The following is a 19,877-nucleotide window of genomic DNA, read 5'->3' as shown; positions in this document are numbered from 1 at the left end:
TATATATATATATATACGGTACGCCCTTTGCTTCTTCTGCTTTTTTTCATTCTTCACATGTTTGATCCCTAAATAGATAAAAAAATCTTTTATTATTGTTAATTTTGCTGGCAAAAAACCTGATATCTTAGAGCTTTTGATTTCAAGAACACTTTTTTCTTCAACTTATGGCAATTCCAAAATGACCCATTACTGTTTCTTTCTGCCAGCATCTGTGTGTTTTCTGTGAAATTTGATAAGTGGAGGAGATGGAATGGGTGTAAAATTAGTTTATCTATGGAATTGTCCTATTTTAGTAAAATAATAAATGAAGATCCCTTCATGTATAGTGAAGTAGTAGATAAAAGGAAAAGAATTTATCAAATGATGTGTTCCTGTCCAAATAAAAAAGATGTCATCTTGTTTATAAGTCTCCCTTTAATAGAAAATAAGGAACTTTTCTGTTAAAAGCTTATGGAATTTACATACTGGAAATATCAGAAGTAAAATAACTTAGATGCCTGTAAAATGTGTTAGTTGTTCCCCTAACTTACACTAGAGTGATTAAGGACATGTATGATGATGCTAAGACTTGGGTCTAGACTATGGGAGGTGACTCGGAACGTTTCCAGGTCGTGATGGAGTTGCACTAAGGATTACTTTAGTCCATCTTTATTTGCATTGGCTATGGATATACTCAAGTGTCACATTCAAGGATAGGTGCCTTGGTGCATGTTATTTGCACGTGGCATAGTTCTGATTGACGAGACACGAGGGGGACTTAACACAAGATTGGAGGTTTAATTTAGAGACATACTTTTGAGTCAAAAGGTTTTAAGTTGAGCATGACCAAAATTGATTACTTGGAGTGCAAGTTGAATGGCGTGTCTTATGAAGGGGATGTGGACGTGAGAGGCTTGACACATGTCATCCCTAGGAGAGGAAGTTTCAAGAACACGGGTCAGTGTTCCAAGGTAATGGGGAGATTGACGAAGATGTCACTCATTGTATTGGAGCAGGGTGATGAAATGGAGGCTAACATCCGGTGTTCTGTGTGATAAGAATGTACTACCTAAACATAAAAGTTAGCTCTACCATGTGGCGAATGGTGGATAGACTGAGTCTGCTAAATGAGGCAAAATGTTGGTCGATCGAGAATTCTCATGCTCAGAAGATGCGAGCGACGAAGATGAGGATGTTTGGTGAATGGGTGGTGTATAAAGAGAGATAAAATTAGGAATAAAGATATTCAGGACAAGTTAGGAGTGGCTCCGGTGCAGGATAAGATGTGGAAAGTGAGCCTGAGATGGTTTGAGCATGTGAGGAGAAGAGGTGCAAATGTCACGATTAGGAGGTGTGATTGGTTGGTCATAGTAGCTTGAGGAGTAGTAGAGGTAGGCCTTAAAAGTATTGAGTGAGGTGATTAGACAATATATGAAGCATCTCCAGTTCATCAAGAACATGACTCTTGATAGAATGGTGTGAAGGTCAGGATTAAGCTAGAAGGTTAATTAGTTGGCAAGAGTTCTCATTCACTTTCCGGGAGTATTAGTATTATTCGTTTCTTTCCCTTATTTTTTAGATTTCTCTCACTAGCTGCTGCTTCAATATCTTATTATCTTGATTCTATTTGTTGCTATTGCCTCGTTTTCATTGTTTGCTCAGCCAAAGTTTTTTTTCTAAAACAACTTCTCTACGTTCTCAAAGGTAGGGGCAAGGTATGTGTTCACTCTATCCTCCCCAAACCCTACTTGTAGGAACACATTGGGTTTGTTGCCAATACATTGTGAAAAGTAGATGATCTAGAATCTAGATAATTTTTTTATGACAAGGAAAACCGCAGTCGCTACCCTTTGGGTCTAGATCATGTTAAGTTGCTAATAAGTTTCCTAAATTCATAGTTGTCCATTTATGTGAACGTTTAAAGATTTCCTTTAATAAAGTAGGGTGCAATTTAATGTACGTTTCATAAATAGATTCCAAGTAATTACCAAAATTTGATTATCTTAAGTAAAATGCAATGACTAGCACATTTAATTTTGAAGCATTTCATCTGACCAGAAAGGCTATTTCAAGTGGAAAAAACTATCCACCTCCAACGTTGAGGTTGGGGTATTGAGTCACCAAGGGAACAAGGTGGAGAGAACCAATATTGACTCCTAGGGACAGAGGGGTCTGAGGTTGGTAGATTTAGGTTACCATATAAAAAATAATTTATCTAGTCAAATACAGAACCACAACTGAAGGAACACTCAAATTGATTAAAGTCGCAACAATAATCATAACACTTGAAATATAGACCAAACAACATATAGCTTGATAAAAAAAATTGTGAAGGACTGAGAAAGCAGATATTTCATCTTCCCTATAAGTATGCCTAAACATTACAACATTTGTTCGTTATTATTTTTGGCTCCAAGAAAAGCTTTGACACGCCGATGCATAAAATGATACTTCAGGAGTTCACTTATTTGAGTATCATCATCATCATCGTCATCGTCATCTATCGACTTCTCATATGATAAATCAATTGGAGGCAGTAACTCACCTTTATCTAGCAAAACAAGGCTTTCCTCGTAATTGTCATAATTAAAAGAGTACATATTGCACCAGCAATATTGATGCTTTCCTTTGTTTCCATCTCAGGATTATACTTAGCTAGCATCCTCGTCGTGTCTGTCAACAATATTTTACGACAATCAGTAACAGCTAGTACCATGCCTAAATTCCCTTGGCCCAGTGCAACATTATATTCTTTGCTCCATGAATCCGTGTCAACATACCTTTTCATTTCCCAAATGGAGCAACTGCTGCTCCAAACACATGTATCATACTGATACAAAACAAGTAATTCCTCAAGCTTTGGAACATTTAAATTCTTAAAGGGTTCATTAACCAAAAATTCTGATAATGATAATTCCTGAAAAATCTCCTAATTTATATCAAACATCACAATCAAGTTCTCCACCCTTATCTCTCCATTCCTCTTGTATGCAGTCCAGTGGACTTTCCCACAAATTTCAACTTGTGTCCAGAAATACTCTACGACACAAATATCTGGAATAAAACCATCAAAACCCTTTCAGATTCCTGAACTAAGTGCATAAATCTCGACCCTAGGTGGCAGCAAGTATTGACCATCATCAAGAGCATAGGCCATCCTCACAACCTTGTAGTCTCTTGTTTTAATAGCAAAGTCAAACCCAAGGACAAACGTGTAAGTCCCTGAATATCACAGCAAAGAGGAGTCATTGGGAGGGTGAGGCATCTGGATATGCTAGGATTCCAAAGTACCACATGATTTCTATATTCTAATAAATCATCTAACATACAGAGAACACCGTTGCATATACCAATATTAATCCTGCAATAGAAATAATTTGGCAATCCAATAATAAGAGGTGATCTTAATGGTATTACATTGTCAAAATCTGCTATATCAACGAGTTGAATTTTTTCCTCTTGAGACCTGTGCTGAAATACCTTTTAAAAAAATGTATTATCAAAATTTCAAGGCTCCCACCCAAATCTCACCTCTAATTAAGGTGTTTATCAAAATCTTGGAAATACACAACAGTCGGTCCTCCTAAAAAATCCTACACATTTTTTTATTTTATTTTTTTGCTATTTCAAAAAAAATGTGTAGAGGTTTTTAAGAGGACCAACTATTGTGTATGTAGCCATATGAAGTCGGGGATTGAAATTAGTGCATTCCAAGATTTTGATAAACACCTTAATTGGAGGAGAGATTTGGGTGGGAGCCTTGAGATTTTGATAATACATTTTTTTTAAAGGTATTTCAACACAAGTCTCAAGAGGGAAAAAATTCAACTCACTGATGTATCAGATTTTGACAATGTAATACCATTAAGATCACCACTTAATGTTGGATTACCAGATTATTTCTATTGTAGGATCATTGGTATATGCAACGGTGTTCTCTGTATGTTAGATGATTTATTAGAATATAGAAGTCGTATGGTACTTTGAAATCCTAGCATATCCAGATGCACCCTCCCAATGACTCCTCTTTGTTGTGACAACTCAGGGACTTACACGTTTGTCCTTGGGTTTGGCTTTGCTATTAAAACAAGAGACTACAAGGTTGTGAGGATGACCTATGCTCATGGTGATGCCAATACTTGTTGCCACCTAGGGTTGAGATTTATGCACTTAGTTCAAGAATCTGGAAGGATTTTGATGGTTCTATTCCAAATATTTGTGTCGTAGAGTATTTCATGACACATGTTGAAATTTGTGGGAAAGTCCACTGGACTACATACAAGAGGAATGGGGAGAGAAGGGTGGAAAACTTGATTGTGATGTTTGATCTCAATTAGGAGATTTTTCAGGAATTATCATTACCAGAAATTTTGGTTAATGAACCCCCTACGAATTTAAATGTTCCACAGCTTGGGGGGAATTACTTGTTGTGTATCATTTAATTTACCATAGTTTTAAAATAGTGAATCCAAAATCAACAACAAAAAGTGAAGTTAATAACATCTACAACAAAAGTTACCATTTTTTTTAAAAAAGTTGATAACATCTACAACAATACTAGTGAATTTAAAACATTTGAATGAATCAGAAGACATTGTTGCTGAGCTAGAGCGCCACACTTATTCATTACTAATCTTGTATTTCTTCATTATCGACTAAGTTGTTATTTCTGGTGTTAACATTCATTATTCATTATAGATTAAGGGATCTATGGTATTGGATTCATTAGCTTAAACTAAAATAATATTTAGGCTTCAAAAAATCACGATTACTTGTAAGCAATAATTTAATCATCTACAAAGCATGTCTAGGTTATGATTTTCCATGTAATGCAATATGGATACCAAAGGTGACGATGAAAGTGTGTGTTTTCACTTGCTTAGCTGCTTGAGGGTTGATTTGGTAGTGGAAAATTTTAGAGAGCGAAAGGTTGTATGCGCAAGTTGGTGTTATATGTGTAAGGAGGCGGGCGAGAACATGGATCATCTTCTTATACAATGTCGGTTGACTATGAGGTTATGGTGGAATATGTTTAGGTAGTTTGATACTTCATAGGTAATGTCAAATACTGTGAAAGAGTTGAGATTCAGCTTGAAGATTGGGAGGAGAAAACGAAGGGCTTGGAACATGGTTCCACTTGCATTAATGTGAATTGTTTGGAGAGAAATAAGAGTGTTTTTGAAGGAATAGAATCGAGTTTCTCTTAGTTGAGGAGTATATGTTCCCTTGTTTTCTTTGGATGCACATAAAAAATTCCTTGTTGTATAGATGATTGGTGAAGTTTGTAGAGAATCATATTGTTTTGTAGATTATTTAGCTTTTGGTATAAAACCTGTATATGACTACTTATGGCCATGTTTATGAATGAAACTAGTACTACTAATTAAACATGTTTTCTTTCATTATTATACATTATTATATTATAAAATCAGACCAATACAGAACAAAGTCTATGAATGGCAGCTGAATAGAATAGGAGGTGTAAAGCCAAATTTTAAAAAAAAGAGATTTTATGCTTATTTATAGTTACATGTATATTTTTTATTTTCATAATTTTTTTAATATACATGATAATTAATTATTATTTTTTAATTGTCGGCATAATATTTTATGTAATAATTTGTAAGGCATGAATATGCATATATAAATTATTATACGTTATATAACACTACATATGTTTATACCTTAGATAAATTATTATTGATTATAGTTTTGAAATGTTTATCAATTGAACCAATTGTTATACAAACTATCAAATATTCTAGAAGTAGTAGGAGCATTAAAAAAATTTGAGACTTCACGTGATTGAGCATGTCCATTAGAGCATCAACAACACTTACACTTACAGAAAAGACTATTCTACGACCAGCCGCCTACTTAATTACACTTCCAGCATGACATTAAGCAAGTTCCCTTCTTTTTACTTGTATATATTTCGTATTACATTAAATTACAAAAATACGTCTACATCATACTGATTGTTACGCTTTAGAAGGCATTCAAAGTAGTTAAGATAATGTCTTTTTAAATTTAATCATTTGATAATTTAATTAGCTTGAGCTTGAAATGTCTAGGAGACACCTCAAATAATATATTGAAGATAGTCTCACAAAGCCAATTTTAAAATATGATTGATTCAAATTAAAGTGAATAAGACAAATTAAAAAGTAGAAAATAACTGCAAATTTAATTGAAAGGAAATTTCAATTAATACTAACAATAAGTATATAATTAGTTTTTTTTTTTTTTTATATATATACACTACCATTCACTAAATTTGAGGCCCTATTATTCATGGTCCTAAAGTTGTCGTTTCGGTGGCTTTAATTTAGGGTTGAGACGCCTCCAGCAGATTATAAGATCATGTGAGAGTTATTCTTTCTTTTTTTATTTTACTAATTTTCGAACACGTTTGTCGCACGTGTATTTTATGCTAATAAGTATTAATGTTTTAAAATAATATAAATAATATTGAAATATGCATGTGATGAAAATTGTAAGAACAAAATACAAGTGCGAATTAATGAATGATTTGCTATAATTTATTCACAAACGCTTCGATATGTGATACCTCAAATTTTTTGATAAGACACTACGTCATGCCTCTTACCCTTTGAAAATGTAATCCTCCGCAATAGAGACGGAGTTACGAGTTTATTTGAATATAGCAGCTTTGATATATATAATAAAAAAATATTAATTATTTAAAAGTAACTTAATTATTATTATAATATATAAATAGAAAATTTATTAACTTTAAAATTTGAATTTGTCAACCATGGCTTAGCCGTTTAGCATAGATTTACCTTTGTCCACGACTTTCAAGTATGACTCAATCAAACAAACATACTCTTTTTTCTTAACATAACACTTTTCAATATTATGCGTTATTATTATATACTCTTTAAAAAAAAAAGAGCAATGTACAAAACAAGATAGACAAAAAGGAAGACAAAGATTTTATTTTTGTTTTTCGAAAAAGTTGTCTTATACATGACGTTAGTAATTAAGATTGTAAAGGAGATTATGAAGATCATGTGAGAGTTATTTTTTCGGTTTTAATTTACTTGTTTTATTTTGATTTAATATGAAATTTAAAAAAATATTTAAATGTTGAGTTCTTAAATTAAAAATATATAAAATATAATACGATAATTTTTAATTTTATAATCTTAAATATATAATGTGAAAAAATGAAATTAAAGAGTTGCAAAATAAATTCCTTTTAAATAAATTAATTAAAAAACAAGACAAATAAATTAAAACGGATAAAGTATTTGGCTATATACAAGACTCAACAAGCACATAGCTCGGGGACGACATATCAACTTGAGTTGTATGCTTGTAGTGAACCCCGGCCCCTTCAATACATTTTTAGTTATTTGTTTTGATCTGTTATATATCTGAAATCATGTTTTAAAGTATTATAAATTAAAACAATTAACAATAAAAAATATTCGGTTATATATATTTAAAAATTGTGTAAAAAAGACTACCAATCACAATATAACAAATTTATTTTATGTTTTTTCTATTTCAAAAAAAATATGTGTAGGGTTTTGTAGGAGGACCGACTGTTGTGTATGCCATATGAAGTCGGGGATTGAAATTAGTGCATTCCAAGATTTTGATAAACACCTTAATTGGAGGAGAGATTTGGGTGGGAGCCTTGAGATTTTGATAATACATTTTTTAAAAAAGGTATTTCAGCACAGGTCTCAAGAGGGAAAAAATTCAACTCGCTGATGTATCATATTTTGACAGTGTAATACCATTGAGATCACCTCTTGGATTGCCAGATTATTTCTATTGTAGGATCATTGGTTTATGCAACGGCGTTCTCGGCATGTTAGATGATTTATTAGAATATAGAAGTCGTGTGGTACTTTGGAATCCTAGCATATCCAGATGCCTCACCCTCCCAATGAATCCTCTTTGCTGTGACAACTCAGGGACTTACACGTTTGTCCTTGGATTTGGCTTTGCTATTAAAACAAGAGACTACAAGGTTGTGAGGATGGCCTATGCTCATGGTGATGTCAATACTTGTTGCCACCTAGGGTTGAGATTTATGCACTTAGTTCAGGAATCTGGAAGGATTTTGATGGTTCTATATCAGATATTTGTGTCGTAGAGTATTTCATGACACAGGTTGAAATTTGTGGGAAAGTCCACTGGACTGCATACGAGAGGAATGGGGAGAGAAAGGTGGAGAACTTGATTGTGATGTTTGATCTCAATTAGGAGATTTTTCAGGAATTATCATTACCAGAAATTTTGGTTAATGAACCCCTTACGAATTTAAATGTTGCACAACTTAGGGAATTACTTGTTGTGTATCATTTAATTTACCATAGTTTTAAAGTAGTGAATCCAAAATCAACAACAAAAAGTGAAGTTAATAATATCTACAACTAAAGTTACCAATTTTTTTTAAAAAGTTGAAACATCTACAACAATTCTAGTGAATTTAAAACATTTGAATGAATCAGAAGACATTGTTGCTGAGCTAAAGCGCCGCACTTATTCATTACTAATCTTGTATTTCTTCATCATTATACACCAAGTTGTTATTTCTGGTGTTAACATTCATTATTCATTACAGATTAAGGGCTCAATGGTATTGGATTCATTAGTTTGAACTAAAATATTATATAGGCTTCAAAAAATCATGATTACTTGTAAGCAGAAATTTAATCATCTACAAAGCATGTCTAGATTATGATTTTCCATGTAATGCAATATGGATACCAAAAGTGCCGATAAAAGTGTGTGTTTTCACTTGCTTAGTTGCTTAAGAAGTTCATGACTAATCAAGAAATAGATTCTCAGCAATTACCAAAATTTGATTATCTTAAGTAAAATGCAATGACTAGCACAATTAATTTTGAAAAATTTCATCTGACAAGAAAGCTAGCTCAAGTGGAAAGAGTTCTCCACCTCCAACCTTAAGGTTGGGCCGTTGGGTGATTGAGTCAGCAGGGTGGAGAGGACTAGTATTGACTCCTAGGGAGAGAGGGGTTTTGGGTTGGTAGATTTAGGTTAACATATAAAAAATAATTAAAAGATTCTAAACATTCAGATTAGTTGATCTAGTCAAATACGAAACCACAACTGTAGGAACACTCAAATTTATTAAAATCGCAATAATAATCATAACAATTGAAATAGACCAAACAACAAATAACTATGATAAAATAAATTGGAAAGGACTGAGAAGGCAAATAATCCATTTCCCCTATAAGTATGCCTAAACTTCATAACATTTGTTTGTTACTATTTCAGGCTCCAAGTAAAGTTGTGACACGCTCATGCATAACATGATGCTTCAGGAGTTCAAGTACCTGATCATTAACATCATTATCATCATCATCATCATAATCGTCGTCGTCATCTGTGGACTCCTCAGATGCTAAATCAACTGGAGGCAGTAACTCCCCTTTATCTAGCAAAACAAGGCTTTCCCTGTAATTCTCATAGTAAAAAGAGTACATAGTACCAGCAATAGTGGTTCTTTGCGTTGTTTGCATCTCAAGATTATACAAAGCTAGCATCCCTGTCATGTCTGTCAACAATATTTTACGACAATCAGCAACGGCTAGTACCATGCCCAAATTCCCCTAGCCCAGTGCAACATTATATTCTTTGCTCCATGAATCTATGTCTCCATACCTTTTCATTACCCAAATGGAGCAACTGCTGCTCCAAACACGTGTATCATACTGATACACAACAAGTAATTCCCCAAGCTGTGCAATATTTAAATTCGTAGGGGGTTCATTAACCAAAATTTCTGGTAATGATAATTCCTGAAAAATCTTCTCATTGAGATCAAACATCATAATCAAGTTCTCCACCCTTCTCTCCCCATTTCTCTTGTATGCAGTCCAGTAGACTTTCCCACAAATTTCAACTTGTGTCCAGAAATACTCTACGATACCAATATCTGGAATAAAACCATCAAAATCCTTCCAGATTCCTGAACTAAGTGCATAAATCTCAACCCTAGGTGGCAACAAGTATTGACCATCACCATGAGCATAGGCCATCCTCACAACCTTGTAGTCTCTTGTTTTAACAGCAAAGCCAAACCCAAGGACAAACATGTAAGTCCCTGAGTTGTCACAGCCAAAAGGAGTCATTGGGAGGGTGAGGCATCTGGATATGCTAGGATTCCAAAGTACCACAGGACTACTATGGTCTAATAAATCATCTAACATACAGAGAACACCGTTGCATATACCAATGATCCTACAATAGAAATAATCTGGCAATCCGATATTAAAAGGCGACCTTAATCGCATTACAGGGGTGTCGAAATTTGATACATCAGCGAGTCGAATTTTTTCCTTCTTGAGACCTGTGCTGAAATACCTTTTGAATAAATGTGTAGGGGGTTTTAGGAGGACCGATTGTTGTGTATGTAGCCATATGAAGTCAGGGCTTGAAATTAGTGCATTCCAAGATTTTGATAAACACTTTAATTGGAGGAGAGATTTGGGTTGCAGCTTTGAGAAGATTAGGACCATCATCTCTATTGGGAGATATTCCGACATTTTTCTTGGTTATGAAGTTGGGTGAAGTAGGGAGAGCTCTAGAAAGAGAGACTACTTGTTGGGTGTGGGCAGGTGTTTGAAGTATCAATAGTGACTAGAGCTTCAATGCAATGATAAGAAGTCAGAGGAAACATTATTTATACAGAGTAAAGAGAGAAAAGACTAGATTTTGTACCCAAAACAACAATTGGATTCTCATCAAGAAAGGAAAATTCTTTAATAACTTGCTTAAGATCTCTCCTCACATTTAGGTGACAAAATCTAAAGACTAACTTATGTACCAAAAACAACAATTAAATTCTCATCTAGAAAGGAAAATTCTTTAATAACTTGCTTAAGATCTCTCCTCACATTTATGTAACAAAATCTAAAGACTAACTTATGTACCAAAAACAACAATTGGATTCTCATCTAGAAAAGAAAATTCTTTAATAACTTGCTTAAGATCTCTCCTCACATTCAGGTAACAAAATCTTGAAAATTTATTTGAGATTAGCAATCAAAAAAATTAGGGGAAACGGGCAAATATACCCCTCAACTATGCAATTTTGAGCGGATATACCCCTTCGTTGAAAAAGTGATGCATATATACCCTCGTTGTCTAACAAATGATGCATATTTGGCCTTTTCCTTAACAGATTGTTAAAAAAAATAATCCTAAAACTGTTTGCTTAATTCCAAAAATGTCACGTGGTTTTCAAAAAGAGAATTTAAAAAAGGGAAAAAGGACAAATATATCCCCGAACTATAGTAAATAGTATGCAGATACCCTCCGTCATACTTTTGGGACATTAGTGCCCCTATTGTCAGAAAACTAGAGCATATATGCCCTTCACTCTAACAGAAGACTAAATAGGGACACATGACGCAATTTTATCCGTTGATCCGATATTTAATAAATGTTGGATCGGTGGATAAGATTATGACACATGTATGTCCGTTAGTATAAATGGTATATACACTCTAGTTTTTGGACGGCAGGGGCACCAATGTCCCAAAAGTATGACAGAGGATATCTGCGTACTATTTACGATAGTTCGGGAATATATTTGTCCTTTTTCCCTTTAAAAATGACTTATCATCTTAGAGATCTATAACTTTAGTTTGAGTATTTACAATTCATAGCTACTGTTTGGATTGCTACGCGGAAAAAAAACTTTCTCTCTTATTTCCTCAATCTCGCTCGCCTCTCTTTCTCTCTCCCTCTCTATATATATCCCCCCCCCCCCTCTCCCTCTTTGTATTTTGATTACCTCTTTATCTATCTCTTTGTATTTTCTCTACTCTCTTTGTATTTTGTATTCTCGTCATTCTCTCTCTTTATATATATATATATATATATATATATATATATATATTTCTTGAGGTATCATGCGAATGTATTTGTTGTATTCATATGTGCATTTAGGTTGTATCCTCTCTCTCTCCCTCTCTCATCCCCTCACTATATTTTCTATGTACACCCCTCTCTGTATTCCTATATTTTTTAGGTGTCATGCGACTGTATTTGTTGTATTAATAGTGCTTTTAAGTTAAACACCTAGTGTTTTTGTCTCTGATAGCATTTGAACCTGTGACCTCATGGTACTCAACCCGTTTCATTGACCACTAAGATTTTATTTGTTTTCATTAAGATATAGACGTCTGAATCTGAATGCACATCTAAATTATTAATATGTTGTATCTTGATTTGAATACTGAATGATTAAGACTATTTGTTGTAAGCATTTATCATTTTTCTATAGCCCTTCTTGCAGACGACATCCTAAATGACGTTGGCTTGGGTATTCGCAACATTGATTTCTCCGTCGTTTCATTACCTTAGCTGTAACCTTGCTCTGATACCAAATTGTCACAGACTTCTACTAAGCACATGTGAGGCACTTGACAATTTGCTCACGTTCTTGCACCACTTGCTCACAATCTTGCTATGCCAAGTCAGCCTAAAACTCTAGGAATTGCTAAGAGAATGGAAGAGAGAACACAAGACGATTGCTAGGAAAATTATTATTGTAGAGAACTTTGATTTTTTTGTTTTGAAAATACTGTATGTATTGTATAGTTGTACATAGAGTATCCATTGCCATACGAACAAAAATACGGCTCCCCATTACTAAAAAGCTTCAAAATGATACTAATAAAGAGTAGAAAATAAAGCAACCATCTCAACTAGAGATAAATACCGAAAAACATAACAATTTAAAAGATAAAAGCATAAGAGGGATTCAAGCCACGATCAACAACCACCACTAGTGCATTCACGGGCAAAGTGACCATCCTCACTACATTTGTAGCCACCGCCAGAGTATCTACCGCCACCGCTACCTTCACTCAGGCTACACTCCCTAGCAAATTGGCCAGACTTGCCACACTTAAAACAACCGCTTCCTCCTCCACACTGCCACCGTTGTCGTGGTGGAGGAGGAAGTTGTTGTTGTTTTAAGTGTGGCAAGACTAGCCGCTTTGCTAGGGAATATAGCTAGAGTGAAGGCGGCGGAGGTGGTAAATACTCCGATGGTGGTGGTCGAGGCAGTGGCAGTGGTTGCTACAAATGTGGTGAGGATAGTCACTTTGCCCGTGAATGCACCAGTGGTGGTCGTTGATCATGGTTTGAATCCCTCCTATGTTTTAATCTTTTAAGTTATGTTTTTTGGTATTTATCTCTAGTTGAGATTGTTACTTTATTTTCTGTTCTTTATTAGGTATCATTCTGAAGCTTTTTTGTTATGCGTAGTAGTATTTTTGTTCATGCTGCAATAGATACTCTCTGTATAACTATACAATACATGTTCACAGAGCAAAAATCAAAGTTCTCTACATGGAATATTGCACTGTGTGGTAGCCAGGATATATAGAGTACGTTCTTAAATATTTTGGAGTTCAATGGGTTAAATAGTGTCAAATAGTTTTAAGAAGGCTCTAGTGAGCTAGTCCCTATTCTACGGATTCAACTGAACACAATATTTCCACACGGAATACAAATATTTATGTGTGAACTGTGTTGGTACCGACCAGAATCCACTTATAAAAACTGAAAACCACATCAATTTATCAACCAAATCAAACATTGAACCGACGTGTATATAACTTCTAAATGTATAGGCATGTTTACTGAACTTATAATATCATAAAGTAGGACTTGCAGTTGCTTGGCTCACAAATGCAAGACTTGAAACATTACCTAGTTATAGTAAGGGCGTTGTTTCTGATGCAAACAACATAACAGCAAATACAATGTGCAGAAAATGCATTATAAAATGCATGCAACACACCTACGATACTAGTGTGTGAAACTTCCTTGCGTATAATACACCTCCTAAAGCCATAACCAACACAAACCTTTTTTTCCCATTACATAAGCATCGCCATCAGATTTTAAACCATAAACACTAAAGGTAGGATTCACGATCAGATTTTAAACCATAAACACTAAATGTAGGATTCACCATCAGATTTGAACCCACACTCTTCAATGCTCAACTTCCAGACCAACAAAAAGTTTAAGCAGCATTACAAATCCACCTGCAATGGATTGCAGCATTTCTAGTCATGCCTCCAAGAAGAATATATACAAAACAAAGCACGAGGAAAATAAACACACTCAAGCAGACAGAGGAACAAAATATCAAGCGAACAAAAAGAAAAATCTGTAAATTGAACGATCTTTTAGCTAAAAAGTCATCAAATGAGTTCTACGAGTGAAGAGCCAGAGCCAGAGCCACTGTTGGATTAGAGTAGTGTTTGTGCTATGGTACTTTGAGCATTAATACACCTGGAACCCAAGGTTCCGGATAAGAGTTCAAGGTGAAATCAACTAACTTTGACTTGCCAGATTATCCACTAGATAATTGAGATAACAAGAGTAATTATAGATCTATTATATAACAAGTATAACTTATTTAACAATCAGAACATCATCTCTACATAAAAAAGAAAAGGTTTGCAAAGATGCAGCTGAAGACCAAGACGAAGCAAGCAACATAAATGATCCACTGCATAATCTGATAAACCAACTGCTGAAAATATGACTTTTGCTTCTTATCATCCAAGAGAGAGCCCAGAAAACAACAATTCCAACTCCTCATCCTGTGAAGTGGTTCTCTGCATAAAATGTGAGACAATGAAAACATAAAACCCCCAATTCAAATGCTTAACAATTAACTCAAAGCCATAAGAAATCTATGATGCACTTATAAACAATACAACATCCCCGAGCAAGTTGTCAAGTGACTATAGAGATGTAGTTCTTCTCCCTCCTAAGAACAAACTTGTTCTTATACTAATCATGATGGTGAAACAAAGCATGCTAGACCAGCAAACATCAGAACAATTTTATCACAGTTTCTCCAACAATACAAGTAGCCTGGCATTGTATAATCACCAAATTGGTTGACTAGACCGACTAATGATCAGACAATGTGCCAAAACTTTCACGAGGGAGAGAGGAGAAAACATCCACAAGAAGACTTACAGATTGTGTGTGGTATGAATTTCAACCGAACCATTCTTCTCCAATAGGAGCAGAAGGGGCCTGAGCATGTTATAGGGAGAGGAAAATAGTAATAGGCCAATCTGTTTCAAAGGATCAAGAGAATTCCTAAATCTCTAGATATGAGGCCAATTTCTAGTCATACTGTTCTTTTAAACACACACAAAATCAAGCTAGTAACTGTTAATGTTATACAACTGATGTAGACCAGAATTCATACAGGAATATCTCTCGTTATTTCCTTGAATATACCCAAAATTGTAAGAAGAGCCTAATGCCAACAATCTTACAACTTAAGGTGACACTTATGCATGGAACACATTGAGAAAGTAAATGGCTTGCATTTTCCCCATACAGAGTAACTCAGCCATCTAGGATAGCAATAGAAGTCATCATCCACATGCTACAAAGTCACTAGCAATGTATCAAATGCTTGAGACCCTCCAGATAAACAATAATAGGCTGTGATCAGTGAATTTAACCCTGGATAATGTAGCATTGCAGTAATGAGACCTCAAGCATGATATGTCGTGTGCTCGAGTAGGATGTTTAAAAGGGTCTCCTTTTCCCATAGCTACTTATTTGTAGTACAGTAAAATACAACTACTATAAAACACGAGCAAAGGAGATCACAATGATCATATATCCTAAACATGCATACGCTCCCCCACCCCACCCCCATTGAATGTATGCACCATGTACCTGAATCGACAGAAGTTGCAGAATTTTGTTTAGGACACGCATCCGATGAGTTGCATATGCACTGCTTGGTGGAAGTCTACTCACTCTCTTCATTTCTTCATGAACTGCTCCCATTTTCCCTTCAGATCCCATCTGCCTAAGTGCATCATTAGAAGACTGGGTGCTAGGGAGGCCGTCTTTGGGAGGATTTAGGGAACAACTGTGATTAACTTGATAGGAATGATCCATTGAACCACCTATAGATAAAAGGACATATTTAAGCAAGGATAAAGCAGAACATCACAAGAGAAATGCTAGGTCAAACAGGCTCTAAGTTGAAATCCCTAACAAAAACCTAGATAGGCAAAGGGAATTGAACTTCCTAACACCTAGTTACGCTCAATACGTTGCACCAGTTCGGCAAAAAATTACGTAGTATATATAAAAGAAGTTTAACAAGATAAAGCAAAACGGAATTTCAGAAAACGAGATAAATACCTAAACGACGGCAATTGAAATTCACTGCCGTCTCCGGTTGCCGATCGGAAAATCTTTTGCGTCAAGAGAACGTAGTAGCGACCGTATCTAACAATCCAGAATATTTCGGGTTTCCAGAAAACCGGAGATTCTCTCCAGAGTAAAAGAAAACGATCAAAGTTTGAAAAATGTTACATTGACCCCTTAAGAATTGTATGGTCTCAGATATACCCTTATGCGATGTTGGAATAAGTGTCTTAAAAGGCGTGAGTCGAAACATTTTATTTATATGATACGATAAATTTCAAAATAACCCCTGAGGCTCGTCTTAGAAACACTATTTAGAACATTATTTGGGACTCACTTCGGACGATGTACATATAGAATGATGCTTTGAGACTCACGTGTGAATATAGTTCGATGAGGTTTACTTTCCAAACACTCGTTCAACACTTTAGGACTCACTTAACCGTTTACTAAAATCATATATCAAATTCTCTAATTAGCATTGTTAGACCTTAAGTTAAGTTCTTAATAAACTACGGTTACGAAGTACAAAACTGAAGTTATTGTCATAAAAAATGTCAGGAATAATACAAGTGAATAAAAAATATTTCTTCTACTCTATATTAACTGAATTTTTGAATTTTTTTTTTAATTGTTCAATATAATTAAACTGTTCAAAGTTCAAGATGAATGGTTATTTTTTTCATATTTGCCCTTTCCTTTAATAAAATTCGGTATTTTCTAGAAGATAAAATATTGCACTACTTGCAAAGGACAATAATGGAAATTATTATTTAAATTATGTTCTCGAATAATCTTTTTAATAAGTGTAAATATGGAAAATATGGAGTAATTAGGAAGGAGTTCAACTTTGATCTACACCGTTTATTGACTATAACATCAAACGGCTCAAACTCACGATCCGCGTCATTCAAAAGTAACCAATGAACAGCAAGCCCCAAACTCATATATAATAAGTCTCTTCATCCCTTTCACTTCCCACAATTCAAACTCAAAAGCCCTCCAATTTCTTACTGAATTCCGAAATTTCCCCTTCAATGGCACCAAAGGCAGAGAAGAAACCCGCAGAGAAGAAGCCAGCAGCTGAGAAGGCTCCTGCTGCCGCCGCTGAGAAATCAAAGGCCGGCAAGAAGCTACCCAAGGACAGCGGAGCCGCTGCTGCCGGAGCCAAGAAGAAGAAGAGGTCGAAGAAATCGATCGAGACTTACAAGATCTACATCTTCAAGGTGTTGAAGCAGGTTCATCCAGATATAGGAATTTCAAGCAAGGCTATGGGAATCATGAACAGCTTCATCAACGATATCTTCGAGAAGCTTGCTCAGGAATCTTCTAGGCTTGCTAGGTACAACAAAAAGCCTACCATCACTTCTCGGGAGATTCAAACCGCTGTCCGATTGGTCCTTCCTGGTGAATTGGCTAAGCATGCCGTCTCTGAGGGTACTAAGGCAGTTACCAAATTCACTAGCTCTTAGAGATGTGGTAGTTTTGTATTGATTTTTCTGTTGGGTTTAAGATTTTCAGTTAGCGTTTTGGTGATGTAAAGAACAGGAAAATTGAATATAAAATAGATTTTATGAAATTGACGCTACTCTTTATATATAGTATGATTTAAATTACATGCATATTGAATAACAATAAACAATATCAAAATAATTCGATAACCAAAAACACAATAAATAATAGGCTAAATGGTCTGGTGGATCTTTATATTTGTACCCGTTTGTATTGTGAACCCTTCTACTTATCATTTTGTCATCTGAACCCCTGAACTCATTTAAACTCAACATGTTGAACCCTTTCAACACATCGTGACTCTCAATCGCGCTGATGTCACATTCCATGTAAGATAAATTTTGCCACATCATTTTTAGTTTTTATAATAATTTCTTTTTGGACCAAAATCATAAAGTTTTGATTCAAACTTTACAAAAACAAATTAATTATTCTTCTAAATTAAAAATTTGGGTCTCCCTACATCAACCATTTTCACTGTGAAAAGGCCCAATCGCCGGAGAAATTTGCCGCTGCCACCACTCCTCTTGCCGGCGAGACCACAAATACTCTCTCCCTCATCTGTCTCCGTCTTCGTCGCACACTTTCACCATTTTTCTTACCTCATCCTTCTCCAACCTCCACAAATCCAAAAACCATAAGCCGCCGCACCAGCTCATTGCCCCTCACCAGCCTCGTTTCCCTCTCCACCGTCTTCATTTTTCCGTACCATCGACGACTCCTGCGAACCACCAGGGACCCCCTATGCACTCCATCCTTTTCGGCGTACCAGAAGGCCAGAAAATTCCTTGCTGCCTCCGGTATACTAGCATACTCCTTGCCGCCTTTGGAGTACCAGACCACCTAAAGAAGATGAAAGAAAGAAAAAAAGCGGGTTGGAAAAAAAATGGAGATGGCTGAAAAAAGTGGGTCATTTGGTGAAGAAGAAGGGTTTCAATATTCTTTTTTTATGTTTATTATTTTACTCTTTTAATTTAAATATTTTTTAAAAATTATATATGATGTTTACTTGCCTTAATAGGCATGTGGTCTCACTCTCTTGCCAACTCAACCATGTTAATGCCACATAAGCATGGTCAATGGTCAGAGGGGTTTGATATATTGTGTTTTATTAAGTGTAAGAGTTCAGATGACAAAGGGTTAAGTAAAAGGGTTCACAATACAAACGGGTACAAGTATAGGTATCCACCAGACCATTTTGCCTAAATAATACGGTGGTATGTCAAAAATAAGAAGATACAAGAATAAGGCTAATACTACGACATCATCGAGAAGCCGACAAAATATTTATATTTTGTTTGGTATGGTTTAAAGTGTAGGTAATTAGGCCTATAAATTAAGCATTAAAAGTTTAGAAATAGTTTGGTATTATGCCTACCTGATTAATAATACTAACTAATGCTGCAATTTTCATAGAAGCAGTTCAGTTTGAGACTCGATGAAGGGAAAACAGGAATCCGTAAAGCTATTGAGTTCTATCGAACCTGTAAACTGTTCCGTGCCTGGTAAGCAAAGGCGCGGGAAAATGGGAATTTGGAGCTTGATGAATTTCGGCAAAGAAACTGTGAAGAAGGTATGTGAGATTTCTTACGGTTACAGCACGGAGGCTGTTAGAAAGATGGACGAAATCGTTAGAGTTAAAGACCTCGAAAAACTTGGCGAGTACATGGCGGATGATGAAGGTCGTGCTAAAATGGTTTATTTCAGTGCAAAATTCATTAAAAATGCTTCACTTTATGCATTCAAGGAAGCAGCCAACATCTTAATTCCTGGTTAGCTCCCCTCTCATTTTCCGATGCTCAACTTTTTAAATTCAGTTATGGAATTACTAGACGTTAAAAATGTGTGGCCTAGTAGTCAATGAAGTGGATTGAAAATAATAAGATTTACGTTTAAGTCTTAGCACTCAGTAGAGGCGAAAAATACTAGTTATTTCTTGTCATCTGTTCTAGGAGAAAACAAAAGCTGATTTAGATATGACAGTTATTTTTTTTTAGAGGTGAAATGGTTAAATGTTATGTTACAACATGTAAAAACGCGTAAATAGTGTTAAATTCTTTACATCGTTAGTGTATAGAAGTTAAAGCAATGAATGATTACGAATTATTAAGCTCTAGAGAAATGTAATATAATGTTTATTAGGTGAAAACGAA

At 35.2% G+C, this 19,877-nt stretch overlaps 3 protein-coding genes across 4 annotated transcripts; 1 reads left to right on the top strand and 2 right to left on the bottom strand.

Moving 5' to 3' along the window:
- Positions 1-9,602: 9,602 nt before the first annotated feature.
- LOC107061071 (F-box protein CPR30-like) lies at positions 9,603-10,538 on the bottom strand. Its single transcript, XM_015309811.1, has one exon. The coding sequence runs from the start codon at positions 10,536-10,538 to the stop codon at positions 9,603-9,605; it is 936 nt and encodes a 311-aa protein (XP_015165297.1).
- A 3,434-nt stretch (positions 10,539-13,972) lies between these two features.
- On the bottom strand, positions 13,973-16,390 carry LOC102585606 (uncharacterized). 2 transcript variants are annotated; one of them, XM_015309845.1, is made up of 4 exons: positions 16,207-16,390; positions 15,730-15,965; positions 14,553-14,639; positions 13,973-14,060 (listed from the first exon to the last, which is right to left on the bottom strand). In XM_015309845.1, the coding sequence occupies exons 2-3, from the start codon at positions 15,955-15,957 to the stop codon at positions 14,580-14,582; spliced, it is 288 nt and encodes a 95-aa protein (XP_015165331.1). In that variant the 5' UTR covers positions 15,958-15,965; positions 16,207-16,390; the 3' UTR covers positions 13,973-14,060; positions 14,553-14,579. The 2 variants fall into 2 exon arrangements, with proteins under 2 accessions (XP_015165331.1, XP_006349987.1); XM_006349925.2 differs by lacking the exon at positions 13,973-14,060 and having other exon boundaries at positions 14,183-14,639.
- An 807-nt stretch (positions 16,391-17,197) lies between these two features.
- Positions 17,198-17,791, top strand: LOC102585268 (histone H2B.3-like). The gene has a single exon (XM_006349924.2). The coding sequence runs from the start codon at positions 17,250-17,252 to the stop codon at positions 17,682-17,684; it is 435 nt and encodes a 144-aa protein (XP_006349986.1). The 5' UTR covers positions 17,198-17,249; the 3' UTR covers positions 17,685-17,791.
- The last annotated feature ends 2,086 nt before the right edge of the window (positions 17,792-19,877 follow it).

The sequence above is a fragment of the Solanum tuberosum genome, unplaced genomic scaffold, assembly GCF_000226075.1.
Source record: "Solanum tuberosum cultivar DM 1-3 516 R44 unplaced genomic scaffold, SolTub_3.0 scf00116, whole genome shotgun sequence".
NCBI classification, from domain to species: Eukaryota; Viridiplantae; Streptophyta; class Magnoliopsida; order Solanales; family Solanaceae; genus Solanum; species Solanum tuberosum.
The sequence above is the reverse complement of the archived record's forward strand: the minus strand, read 5'-3'. Positions and strand labels throughout refer to the sequence as shown.

Excerpts from the sequence above, each read along its gene's own strand:
- LOC107061071 (XM_015309811.1), bottom strand. The coding sequence starts at position 10,538 with ATGTCGGAATATCTCCCAATAGAGATGATGGTCCTAATCTTCTCAAAG.
- LOC102585606 (XM_015309845.1), bottom strand. The coding sequence starts at position 15,957 with ATGGATCATTCCTATCAAGTTAATCACAGTTGTTCCCTAAATCCTCCC. Across the intron at positions 14,640-15,729 it reads TGCAACTTCTGTCGATTCAG|AGAACCACTTCACAGGATGA; the intron begins GTACATGGTGCA and ends CATTTTATGCAG.
- LOC102585268 (XM_006349924.2), top strand. The coding sequence starts at position 17,250 with ATGGCACCAAAGGCAGAGAAGAAACCCGCAGAGAAGAAGCCAGCAGCT.